The sequence below is a fragment of the Carcharodon carcharias genome, chromosome 6 (genome assembly GCF_017639515.1).
Source record: "Carcharodon carcharias isolate sCarCar2 chromosome 6, sCarCar2.pri, whole genome shotgun sequence".
Taxonomy (NCBI): domain Eukaryota; kingdom Metazoa; phylum Chordata; class Chondrichthyes; order Lamniformes; family Lamnidae; genus Carcharodon; species Carcharodon carcharias.
The window spans coordinates 129520567-129534351 of record NC_054472.1 but is presented as its reverse complement, the minus strand read 5'-3'; the positions used below and the strand labels follow the sequence as shown (position 1 = coordinate 129534351).

General features: G+C 43.2%; 1 protein-coding gene across 2 annotated transcripts in view; it reads right to left on the bottom strand.

The window, feature by feature from the left end:
• Positions 1-13785, bottom strand: part of LOC121278925 (copine-3-like) — a 105124-nt gene that overhangs the window by 43263 nt on the left and 48076 nt on the right. For both annotated transcript variants that reach the window (XM_041189480.1, XM_041189481.1), the window contains exons 4-7: positions 8012-8086; positions 6981-7052; positions 6309-6392; positions 3437-3526 (exon numbers count right to left, since the gene is read on the bottom strand). In XM_041189480.1, coding sequence (XP_041045414.1) covers positions 3437-3526; positions 6309-6392; positions 6981-7052; positions 8012-8086 — 321 coding nt within the window. The remainder of the gene's footprint in view (positions 1-3436; positions 3527-6308; positions 6393-6980; positions 7053-8011; positions 8087-13785) is intronic.

Here is a 13785-nt window from a genome sequence, read left to right as displayed (position 1 = left end):
GATTTTCCCAAAGTGTTTCATGTTATACTCCATTAATCAGACTTGTTCATGCATATTTAGGTTTACATATATTTTTTTGGCCACATAGTTGCTAGACATGCAAGCTTATTCCGGTGCAACAAGGCATCTCAGACCGCAGTGAACAGGATAGTGTATGTACTAAATTCATGAGATTTAAATATTGAGAAATAAGCAAAGGAAGGATGGAGGAGTTGGAGTTCGAATAGATGAATTCAATGTCAAACAGGAAAAGAATGAGCAGAAAGAAGATTAGATTGAGAGAGAATAGAAGAGCATGAAAAGAAAACAAAGAAAAAAATACAATTACCATATTGTTTAAAAGGCATTTACATTGTTAGTTATTACGCTTAATCTTCTGTGGCAAATTTAATGGGCAATTCATGTGCAAATAAGTTATGTTTGGATTTTGGATGCTGTTTTTGTGAAGCTAATAGTAGACTGTGCACATTAACCAGTAACTTGTGGTAATTCACAATTCATGGGTATCACTTCTTCACTCTAAGTAGATGGCTAAATTGCCACTGTGTAGTTACAGTGTGCATCATTCAAGCACTGATTTTTTCCCCCCAGCAAAATATGGCCCTTTGTAAAGCACTTAATCAGTAAAGGAATCAAGGGTTATGAGGAAAAGGCAGGAAAGTGGAGTTGAGGATTATCAGATCAGCCATGAGGCGGAATTTTCCGAGTCTGCTGGTGGCGGGCATGATAGGTAGCGTGCGCGGAAAATATGGTGGGACCTACTTCATAATGGCGTGACCCACTGGTGGCGGGCCGCGTTTCCTGCCATCGGTCAGCGGGGAGGTAATTGTAATACATTAGCATATAATTAAAAGGCCATCCCACCAGGCTCTTGGGACCCCGCCATATCGTCCGTCCACGTCAGTGGGAAGCACGCCAACGTGTTTCACAACAGCACGGAGGCGACGTGTATTTAGCAGGCTTCACTTAGGGGGGACTGAGTTGAGTGAGCAGCAGGGTTCTCCACAGCTCGCCTGTTTACAGGCCTCAGGGCACTGGGGAGGGGGGTGGGGTGGGGGGTGCAGGGGAAGCCTTGGAGGTGACTGCTGAGGTGGGGGAGGGGCCAATTGCTACCCTGGCGCTGCATCCCGTGCATAAGCAATCGAGGTGGGGGGCAGGGTAGGCGAGGGAAGTGGCCAAGCATTAGGGACACGTGTATAAACTGACCATGCCTCTGCAACTGAGACAGATCAGGTGCAGCCACAGTGATATGATTGGGGTCAGGTTCCTAGCCTGCCCACCCGCCCTTGCAAGCATCACAGAGGCATCAACATGCAGTGAGGACACTCCATAGATCTTCACATGGCCTCTGAGAATGTCTGACTGCTGTCTGGCCGAGGACAGATTTCCATGATCAGGGCCATCTCAGAGACACAGCCATGAAACTTTAGATACATCTGATGCTGTGTCCACCTTCAGCACCTCAGCCCTTCAGGAGCTGGTGCACAGCATCACTGGTCACAGATGCTGATGTTATAGGGGTTAGCCCTGCTTAATAGATACTAAGAGCACACAGAATTGAGAGAACTCTGTGGCACCTGCCCACTACGTTGTGGCAGCAATGACCAGCACTGCCGAGGTGGAGGCATCAGTGATGTTTCCAGGGAGTGTGAGGCTGGACCATCACTGTGGCCTGAAGGCTGCACAGGGCACAGGGAAGAGGCCCAGGACTGAGACATCTGCCTTTTATCTTGTGCAGAAAGGTTTCACATCTGAATGACAAAAACACTGTTGATCAGAACAAGGAGCCACAGGAAGAGAGACAATCGTGAACATAATGTGCAAGTGATTAACAATCATGTCCAGGACATGCAACAAATTCTCCTCAACTGTCCTAACCCTGCCGCTATGTCTTGGTGCTTCCCGGACATCCACAGCCAAGGTGGAGGCAGCCTGCTGACCGTGAAGCCCTGTCTGCGATGACTTTGGCGGGTGTCCTCTGGAGGGCCAAGACTTGGAGGGTCCCGGCCGGCTTTCGGGGTCCTGCTGTGTGGCAGTAGCACCCTCCTCGGCCTGTGAAGCTGGATCTGCAGAGGTCATAGGAAGAGGGGCCAGATGGGTCACTCCCAGGGTCATCTGGGTGTATGGCCCCAGAGCATGCACCTGCTGATCCCCTTCCCTTTGGGTGTCCGAGGGTCCCTGGCTGACTCCGTGAACTGAACGGGTAGCTGGAGTAAGATCGAGCTGCCCAACACCCCTCTCGCGTACACACTGTTGGAGGCCAACTATGGCATCGGCCATGGAGTTAAGCCCGCGGAGCAGTGCAGGAATGACATCCTGGATCAAGATCTCCAAGGCAGCCACCATCCTGCCAGTGCTGACTTCGGTCCGTTGCAATGCTGGCGCTATTACCTCAGCCTGAAGACGGATGGGCTCCTCTATCGTGCCTTGCAATCTGAGGAGTGCAGTGGACATCCCTTCAGTGCTGGACTGTCCACCAATATTCATTATAAGCCTACCGACTCCCACAACTACTTTGACTACAGCTCCTCACACCCCGCTTCTTCTAAGGACTCCATCCCATTCTCTCAGATCCTTTGCCTCTGTCGCATCTGTTCTGATGATGCCACCTTCAAAAACAGTTCCTCTGACATGTCTTCCTTCTTCCTTAATCGAGGTTTTCCACCCACAGTGGTTGACAGGGCCCTAAACTGTGTCCAGCCCATCTCCCGCACGTCCACCCTCACACCTTCCTCTTCCTCCCAGAACCATGATAGGGTCCCCCTTGTCCTCACTTGGTGAATGAGAGAAACGGCGTGTTTTGCGGGAGTGAATATATAATGAGGCGAGTTCAGGAAGATACAGCGTGAAGACCTGCCATTTTCATCTGGAGGTAAGACTCCATTTTACCTGCCTGCTACTACAATTCTGGGAAAATTCAGCCCATGATCTCATTGTATGACAGAGCAGACTCAATGGGCCGAATGGCCTACTTCTGCTTCTATATCTTATGGTCCTATAGTTAAATATACATTTTAGAAGGATCAGCTTTTAGAAAGCTCAAACCATGTCTCAAATATTAGTATGTACACTTTTCCAGGATTGAAACCAGTAAACTTATTTTAAAAAAGCTCTATTTCGATACAAAATTCATAATACTGTCCCACCCACGCAACCACAGAACATAGGAGTCACAAAGCCTTTTCGTGAGGTGTCTGGAATCCCATGTACACAGTTAAGCAATAACATGCAAACCAATGGCTAGCTAGAAAAACAGATGCCTTTCCCACAGAAGGATCACATTTCATGTCAAGCTGAAAGCAATAAAAACCTGCTCTGTAACTACAGAATCATGTCAGTAAACCTAAGTAAATATTTTCTCATCTTTTCGATTAATGAGAACTGATCTTTTGAACATCTGTGGTATAACTTTCTTTATTTAAGCAAAAATGAATACCTTGACTGGCTTCTGCAAGTCACCATTACAGAGGGAATGCAAAGGGATTTTAAATGCTTTCCAACTAGGATTCAAGTTGTTTTTAATAACCTGAAAAGAAATACAGAGGGGAAATTGAAAGAACAAAATTTTTTAAAAGATTTAATTCACAACAATTGAGTATACAACCTATTCAAATCATTTCCTCCTCCCAATATGAGTTTGAGATTATAATTAATCTTTATTTATCTCAATATTTTATGCCCATTATCTGGAACAACAGATGTTTGTGGTTTTCCTTCAATAAAAAGAATTATCACTTGGGTATGTAGCTCCAAACTCTTCCCTTGGGTGTATAGCAAAATGTTAGTGTGGCGCAGGCTCTTTTCTTATGTTTACTTTCCAAATTATGAGAAATATTATAGTATTTCTCAATAATCAATCACTCATCTCCAATATTATTTTAGTAAAATAGCAGAAGTAAAATCTGTTCTTTCAAATGTTTTCATTTGGATTGATAACCCTAGGCTCCTTTCCTCTTAGTACCAATTGACAAACTGCCTCTTTAAACCCCTCCAACTCTACCATCATGCAAGAGTACATAGAGCTCTTTGTCACCAACTTAGAGACCATGGGCATTGTTGCCTCTGTTGTTTCTTCCCCTTTGCCAAGTTCACCCTCTTCTCACCTACCCCACACTAGACTGGAACACAACCTCTCTCAATCTTGTATCTCCTGTCCAGAAGCATTTCTCATCCACAAGACTCATCTCCAGCTCCCTCAATCTCACTCCCCCTAAAGCCCAAATCAGCCAATCTCTGTTCTTGGTTAGCATTTTAACCTATTTAGGCACTGTTCCTTCCTAAACTACTGTCATCATCTCCTCCTCAAAAGTCTAAACTTGACTCATTTGCCTTTCAGAACTACTATCCAATCTTTAACCTCCTTTTCCTTTCCAGGGTCCTTGAATGTGTTGTCACCTCGCACACATGCCCAACCCTTCCACAACCCTACTTGAAATCCTCAGATCAGATTTAGGACCCTCCCAAAGCACCAAAATATTCTCTGGAACCATATTTGCAGTGCATTGACACTTCATCCTTTTTGCAGTGATCCATACAGCTGATTGAACAATTCTCATGCAACACCTCTCTCCCACCATCAAGCTCCATGAGATTTACTTTGCTTGATTCCACTCTCAACTATTCACTAGTAAGCAAAGAATCTCTGTTAATGGCTTGGCCTTCCCAGCCCAACACCATCACTTCTGGAGTACACCAAGGCTTCATCCTTGGCCTCTCCTCTTTCCCCTTTACAAATTGCACCCTGGTGACATTATCTGAAGCCACAAAGTCAACACCATCAGCTTTAACTCTCCCAACTTCTCGGTTCCTCCATTGCCCCATGGTGTCAAATTGCTTGTCTAACACCTAGGGTGGGATCTTCCAGCCCTGCCTGCCGCCGGGATCGTCCAGTCCCACTGAAAGTCAATGGACTTTTGGCTAGCCCACCGCATTCCCCACAGCAGGGCCAGAAAATCCCAGCCCTAGTCTCCGGTAAGCCAACTCTTCCTCCAGTTAGAGTGTTAAAAGTCTGAAGCCACAGTCTTCAAAATACAAATCTTTCCACAAACTCTTATTTCCTTTCCTGTCACTGTCTCAGGCTAACCACCTATCCTTCAACTTCAAATTCAGCAAATCCAAACCCTCCATCTTATCCCACATGAAATCACACCCATCCACACTAACCATCCACACTGAGGCCATCAGGAGCCAATGCCTACAAACTTAAAACTCCCATCCTTGTGTTCATACTTTTTCATGGCTTGTCCTTCCCTACTTCTAACTTTATCCAGCCCTACAAACCCTCCAATGCACTGTTTCTTTAACTCTGACCTCTAATATCCCATAGTTGGTAGCCACACCTTCAACTGTTCAGTGGTTTCAGGAGGGAATTCCTATGCCTTTCTGTTCCATTCTATTTAAGGCACCATGTAAATCACAAGAGTTTGGTCACCACCCAATTTCTCTCTTTTGGCTTAGAGTCATTTTCCTCAGGCCTCTTTGAAGCACCTTTCTCTTTAATAAAGGCACTACCACTACAATTAACCTCAGGACATAAAAAGCCAACCATTTGATGATCTATGAGAGCTACTCATCTAGATCCACTTAGCCACCTTTTCCCCGTAGCCTTGCAAAAGTTCTCTCTTCAGGTGCTTATCAAATTCTCTTTTGAAAGCCATAGTTGAATCTGCCTTCTCCACAATCTAAGGCAGTGCATTCCAGATCCTAACCACTCACTGCGTAAAGCATGTTTTTCCTCATGTTGTCTCTGGTTCTTTTGCCAATTCCCTTAAATCTGTGTCCTCTGGTTCTTGACCCTTCCATCAATGGGAACAGTTTCTCTCTAGACCCCTCATGGTTTTGAACATCTTTATCAAATCTCTTCCCTGCTTCAAGGAGAGCAACCTCAGCTTCTCCAATCTATCAATGTGACTGAAGTTTCTCATTTTTGGAGCCATTCTCCTACATATTTTCTGCATCCTCTCCAATGTCTTCACATCCCTCCTAAAGCGTGGAGTCCAGAATTGGACACAATACTCCAGTTGAGGCTGAACTGGCATTTTAAAAAGGTTCATCATAACTTCCTTGGGTTTTTGTACTCAATGCCTCTATTTATAAAGCCCAAGATCCCATATGCTTTATTAAATACTTTTTCAATGTATCTTGACATTTTCACCAATAACATAAGTTGTAAAAGTGCCACTATTTTTGAAGGCCCCAAGTAAATCATTAGAAGCTGTATGTAAGAAAGGCTAAAGTAAAATGATCAGTGTGTTAATATTTGATGAAAACAAATTGCTAGCAGTTATCTCTTAGGACAGATATCTTACCTCTGTTCTGTGTGCCAATTGCCACGTTCCATCCTCTGTCTGTTTGTGGAACTCTAAATAAGGATCTGATTTTCCAAAGAGATCCTGAACATCACCATTAGGAGTAATAAAAAGTAGAACAATTATTGCTTAGATATAGTTGCAATATATCGTCAACCAGCAACTTTATTTATTATTGATGCATTACACTGAAAATAATAAAGCACCAAAGTGTAGGGCCACAAAATTGTGGGAAGTTGGACTTTAGTGTAGCAGTTATGATCGTATATTAATAATCCAGATGCTAATAATCAAGAGAGTGGAAATTCAAATCTGCCAGTTTGAGAATTTTAGTACTTTTTTTGATATTAAGAATTAGAAAGCAGATATCAGTAAAAAGGGAAGCAGAGCTGTTGGATTATCGTAAAAAAAACATTTGATGTTCAAGGGAAGAAACCCCCCAACCTTATCCAGTCTGGTTTATAATGTGACTCCAGTGCCACATCAACATGGTTTAATCTTAACTGTACATGTAAGTGGGCTAGCAACCATTCAATTGTGTCAAATTGCAACAACTTTACTGCACAGTTCAAGAAAGCCCACCATTACCTTCTCAGGGCAAACAGAAGTATGCAGTGGTAGAACAAATGAGTTTATAAAAAAAGCTTTGAATTTTTGGAAGAAGTTTAATACCTTATTATCCAGATTCCGGGCTTGAACTTGAAGGTTTACCATTCTGTTATCTTTCACTTCTTCTGCCAAAATCTAAGAGCCAAGCATGTTTTTATTTTAAAACAGTCAGTTAATCCTATAAGACATACTTCCATGGTCTACTAGTTTTGGAAACTTGCCTATGATGTTTGAAGGATTTACACTTTGCATATGGTTATCATAATTTCAATAATTCTACCTTGCAGGATTGAAATGCCAAAGTAATTTTGAGTGGTCTATTTACTTCCTTCACAAGATCGTAAGACCTACAAGATTGCAATTAAATTTTGTTTGATTCATACTGTCATATTTGTTGCTAATTCAAGTAAAAATAAGATGTCACAATGCCATTTGAATAATCTTTATAGGCCATTCATCTTAAAAACTACAAAATTTAACCTATGACACACAGCAGATTGGGCAAGTTCAGTTTCGGCCACCATACCTTAGCACATGGAAGGCCAGTTAATTCAGCTGGCTAGATGGCTAGCGTGTGTGTTAATCAAATAACACCAACACTATGGGTTTCGATCCCCATTCCACCTGTGGCAGATCCAGAAGAAAAAATCACAGCACTTGGCATTTATTTGCCAAACCACGGCTAAGGGCCTGCCTTCAGGGGGAGAACTGAAGACGATCTTAGAGCTTAATATTGGAATTGAAATCACCCTTGGGTGGTTTACTTCTGACTGAGGTTCTAATTTTCAAGTTTGCATTAAGGATTTTAAACCCCAATAGAAAAACAACAGTGCTTTTGCCATAAGCAGTTCACAGCAAACAGTTTTATATACTCATGTTACCAATTTAAAAGCTTAATGTATCTGAACCTTTAGGCAAACACACTTACTGAAAATATTGTTTGAGCCACTAAAATTACTTCTAATCCTCCAAGTAGCTTCATAATCAAAAAAACCTGAAACATTATCACAATAACTTCAAGCTTAAACATTTTAACGCACTAATCTATATCCCACGTGAGCATACAGAACGTCAAAAACAGTTAAGGTCTTTACCGAGATTATTCCTTTTCCTGCAAGCTTTTCATTTTTCAGCATGAGAGGCCTCATTAGTTTCTTGCATGAGACGATCTGTCAAAACAATTGAATCATGATCAGCTTGATATCACAGAATCACACAGTGCAGAAGAGGCCCTTCGGCCCATCTGCACCGACACGTGAGAAACACCTGACCTACCTACTTACCTAATCTCATTTACCAGCACTTGGCCCATAGACTTGCATGTTATGACATGCCAAGTGCTCATCTAGGGCTTTTTAAAAGGATGTGAGGCAACCCACCTCCACCACCCTCCCAGGCAGCGCATTCCAGACCGTCATACCCTCTGGGTAAAAAAGTTTATCCTCACATCCCCCCTAAACCTCCTAGGATATGTTGGGAATACAACCAATTTCTGCACTGACCAGAAAGGTTTCACAATAGTAACTAGAAAGTTAAAATGAAACGAAACTGCCTGGTCCATTGTGATACCAAAGAAAAGACAGGCAGCACGACACATCAGTAACGTATTCCACATCAGTTCACATCAATGATTTTCCCATCATCATATAGATCGGCTAATCCAACAGGGAAATTCAAGAACTTCTCTTTCGGAAGGGGCCAAATAAAAATTTAAGGGTCAGCAGACGAGATGTGGTGAATCATACAATTCTGCCAGGTATCTAAAGTACAGCCTCAGTGAAGAAGGCTGGCATGCTAATTCATCACACCTCCACTGAAAGTTTCTGGCTGGCATTTTCCATGGCCGCTGGCATCGGGTGTGTTTGATGGCATGAGCAGACAATATGGCGTGATCGGTTTCACGCCAGTGTGAAACCAGTTTGCGATTGTCCAATCGCCGATGGTGGGCTGTGTTTCCTGCCATCAGAACCTCAGCGCAATGCGTCTGCATGTCATTATTAGGCAAGCCTGCTGGAATCGCCCCCACCCCCACCCTGCTGGATTGTCTTCCCACGACAGCAGGAAAACATACCAACATGTTTCATAACAGCATATATAAGGTATGCATGCGGCGGGCTGCACTTCGCTTGGGACTTCAAGGTTTGTTTGCCTACCTTGCTTCGTTCAGCACTCAGTCTTCAGCGCCAGGCTTCATAGACAGCACCACATCACTTTTAGGGGGGCTCATGGGCAGGCCTCTACCCACCAGATCAGCCAAAAGTGGGTGGTTTTTCGCTGGCTAAGGCTTGCTTGGGGAAGGGGGAGAAGTAACTTCTGGCAAGGGAAGAGGCTGCAGGGAGAGGGCTGTACTGGGGAAGGAGGGGCATCACAGGGTGTGTGTGGGAGCACATGTTGATCTGTGCAAGTGGCCTCATGATATGAGGGCTGAGGAGGCAGTCTTCAGAGGAGATGAGGCCATATGAGGGTGTGTGAGAGAATGGGTGATGATGTCCCTTGAGCTGGTAGTGAGTGAGATGCCAGTGAATGTGTGATGGAATTGAGTGTGAGGGTTTAGAGTGATGAGATAGTTGCCTTACCCTAGCGATACAGATCAGATCATTCACCCTCTATCTGCATTGGATGGCCAACCTCTTCCATGCAACATTGGCACTGATCACCACTGCCATCGCCTACCAAGCTGGAGTGGTAATGTTGGGCCCCTTCTGCGGCCAGAGCAGGAGTAGAGGACGTCACAACAGGCCTCCACAGCGTCCAAAAGGCACTTGAGGACTGCGATCTTCTTGCCTTTCAGGGCCACGTCATCTTTGCTGCAGTCCTGGGTTGGAAGCACTGAGTGCGGCTGTACTTTAAATGTGGTGCCTGGCACAATGAAGTAGCGAGGTGAGAGCAAAGCAGGTGAATTGGAGCCAGCCTGCCATCAAGACAGTGTGTCTTCCAGGAACACATAATTAATGCGGCGGATTTGGGACAATATGGCATGAAAAGCCACCATTGGGGTTAGCGCGTAAAACGTTGTTTTTCCCACCAGCTACTGCACTTAAGTGTAAATCTGGACGATTCTATCCTCTGTCAAGTGTCATAATGTCACAAAAACTATGATTGGAATCCTTCCATCTGCAAGAAACGATGGGAGTGCAGCCTTAAGACTTTGTTGAGATAAGATGAGATCATCTCCTGCACTTGTTTTGATGGCTGAACAAGCTGATTCTAGAAAGGCAAAAATCTGCCATAAGTGCCACACATGAAGTTGGCCCTTGCCAGTGGTATGGGATGATCACTGATGATAATTTGTTTGCAGGGCTAGTATCTGCTTTGGAGCTTCTGAAGTCAAATGTCATGATGATGGCAAATTCTTGCTTACAAATAGTGTTGCCATTTGCATTGATCATTAGCTAGTGTTTCCCCACTTGTCACCACCCCCCACACACCCCACCAGGATGAAAACGAATGCTATTTTGTTTTAGTGGCGTAATTGATTAGCCTGGTGTACATTGACAGGATTGATGTGTGTACATTGCCGAGGCTGAGAGTTCAAGCCAAACCTAGAGGAACTTCTGTTGAGCAGCTTGTTGCGAAAAGAATGAACTTCTGACTGGCTGTGGAATGGCTGTGTTTCACCTTGGTATTGACTCTTTAGCTCGTTTCATGTTGTTCAGTTTGTTGTCAATTTCTTGGATCAAAATAAAGTCATAGCGATGATTACTATAATCTAAATAATCAGATGTCAATAATTTAAGATCTTACGAGTAGGTTAAACATTTAGGTTAGAGATTAAAGTCCATGGTTAAACTCAATCTTATAAAACAGTTAACTTATACCCGAGCTCACCTCAACTTATTTATTGCCCCTCAAAATGCATCAATATATGAAGTAGGCAATGGAATTCTCCAAGTACGCTAGGCAGTATGGGCGGGAGGGGAGGTCATCATGTAGTTACCCGACTAGCAGTCTCCAGGTTAATTTATCCTGTGACTTTCTCTACAGAATACACCTATTTGCACAGAAATTTAAAAATGCACAGATTCTTTTTCAGGCAGAGGCCCTTCTTGTCACAAATGTTTGTTTATTCTACAATGAAAAATAACGTAACACTGGCAATTTACAGTCCGAATATCTTTTAAATCGAAAATCCAGCACACATTTCTGCTCAAGCTCTAACAGGTTAACTTTGATATAAGGATGATGCACATATATCATGATGTTTTGCAAACTATATGACTATGTTTCATAACCAATAATTTCAATCGATGGTGCTCACCGCATAGATTTGTATCAGAGCGTGTAACAGTGATGTTTATTTCCAACTATTATTATGGACATTGTTCCAATGTTGCACATTCTGGTTTCAGAACATGATGGAAATGGTAGCCTAAGGCTCAGGTAATGTGCTGCCAAACTGATTGAATCAGGAATGTTTATATCTACGAACAACAGGAACATGTATTTTCACCTCGTTCAAACACACGCAACTATCATTTTATATGTATGTTCTGATAGAATTCAATATCTAGAATCATTTTGCTCAGTGACAAAAACTCAAGAAAACAAAACTCCAACTGGATCAGGGAGGTCTGTTTCTCTGGTTTGCTGTTACTGCACTTACAAGCGGTTTGCTTGGTGTGATTTCAGCCGGTTTGTGCCCCTCGTCATTAATAAAAATAAAATCCACAGAAAGGACCTCTGTCTCTAGTTTGTCTACTCACCCCCAAGCCAAATGTGCCTCTTTAAACTCACATGTCAATGCGCTTTGCATGCCGCTAACAACTAGTTTAAACTTTCCCATGCCCCACCCAAGGCAAAAGGGTTGGGCCTATTAATCATCGACTACATGCAAGTCCTGAGCAAAGAAAAGTTGTCTTGTTAACAAAAATCCATGGCATTTCCAACAGTCCAGCACTCACTCTGTCATTTGGGGGCCTCGCGCTACGACACGGTGTGTTTCATTGCAAATCCACCCGCTTGTCACGATTGATGTCGAGGGCTTTCAATATTCCTTTTGACAGCATCCTTGAATCAGAGTTTTGGGTGCCCTGCTGGTTTCCTGGCACAGGCTAGTTCCTCATATAGCATTGTCATGAAGGTATAATAATTTTCATAATATTTCTCTGGTTTATTGTAAAGTGGGTTAATGGGGGTAATTAATTGGTCTGTTAGAGATTTAATTGCATTTGAAGCCAAGTAGGCTGCAAGCTTTAGTTCAAAAGAAGAAAGGTGCTTGATATGCTAATGAGTAAACATGGATGCTGGCTCAGCATATAAGGGTGAAGGAAATTTGCATTTTTAGATAGATGAAGGGAGATTTGGATTTCAAAGGAATCTTAGTCTGTTTACAAATAGCCAAAGTTAAGGAACGTGTTTATTTTTCCTAACGGTTACTGATAATAAATAGTGACGTGTAAGTTTTTATGCTGAGGTAGATACAGTTTCAAAGAATTATGAAACAATAGAATTTACATATTAAGAGAGAAATACCTCTAAAAGGAGAGTGAGGCTGTGTGTCAGGAGAAGGCCCTATGATATCTAACAAAAGTATGTGAAGTAGCTTAATGAAGCCTCCAGCATTTGTGCATAAGACTGCCGTCTACCAAAGCTGGAGAAAAATTACTTGGAATTTCACTGTCCAGGATATTGTGTAAATTTGCTGCATCTGCTTAAAAGCTAAAATCTGTTTATGGACTGTTCCCTTAATGGGGTGTAACTGGGAGTTAGGAACTTTAGGAGTTATTACAATAGTAATTTGTAGACCTAAACATGCGCTTGAAATATTTTTTGTTAATAAATATTTTAATTTAATTTTTTTTTTTAAACAATCTCAAAGTCTTTGTGGACTTATTACTTCTGAATTCAGTGCACACATCTCAAAATAAATACAAACTGCAAAACTATTGTGATAGCATGATCAAGTTTCCCTTGTGGATTTGATGGCTCACATCCTTTTTTTATTCATTCACAGAATGTGGGCTTCACTAGCTGGGCCAGCATTTATTGCCCATTCCAAGTTACCCTTGAGAAGGTGCTGGTGAGCTGCCTTCCTGAACCACTGTAGTCCAAGTGGTGTAGGTACACCCACAGTGCCATTAGGAAGGAAGTCCCAGGATTTTGACCCAACAACAGTGAAGGAATAGTGATATATCTCCAAGTCAGGATGATTTGGAACGGAACTTCTAGGTAGTGGTGTTCCCATGTGTCTGCTACGCTTATCCTTCTAGATGGTAGTGGCCTCAGGCTTGGAAAACGGTATCTTAGGAGCTTTGGTGAATTATTGGAGTGCATCTTGTAGATAGCACACACTGCTGCTACTGTGTGTTGGTGGTGGAGGGAATAAATGTTTGTGGATGTGGTGCTAAGCAAGTGGGCTTTGTCCTGGCAGTCGAGAGTTGTGGGAGCTGCACCATCACACTCCTGACATGTGTCTTTTGGGGGGGGACAGGAGTGGGTTAAATGTTGCATAATTCCTAGTCCCTGATTGGCGCCCGTGGGCGTGCGCACACGTGGCGAGTCACACACACACACTAAATGTTACTTGCCACTTGTCAGCCCAATCCTGGATATTGTCCAGGTCTTGCTGCATTTGGACATGGACGCTTCAGTATCTGAGGAGTCGCGAATGGTGCTGAACATTGTGCAATCATCCACGAACATCCCCACTTCTGACATTATGATGGAAGGAAGGTCATTGATGAAGCAGCTGAAGTTGGTTGCACCGAGGACACTACCCTGCAGTGATGTGCTGCAGCTGAGATGACTGACCTCCAACAACCACAACCATCTTCCTTTGTACCAGGTACGATTCCAGCCAGTGTAGTGTTTTCCCCGGACCCCCCGATTCCCATTGACTACAGTTTTGCTAGGGCTTCTTGATACCACA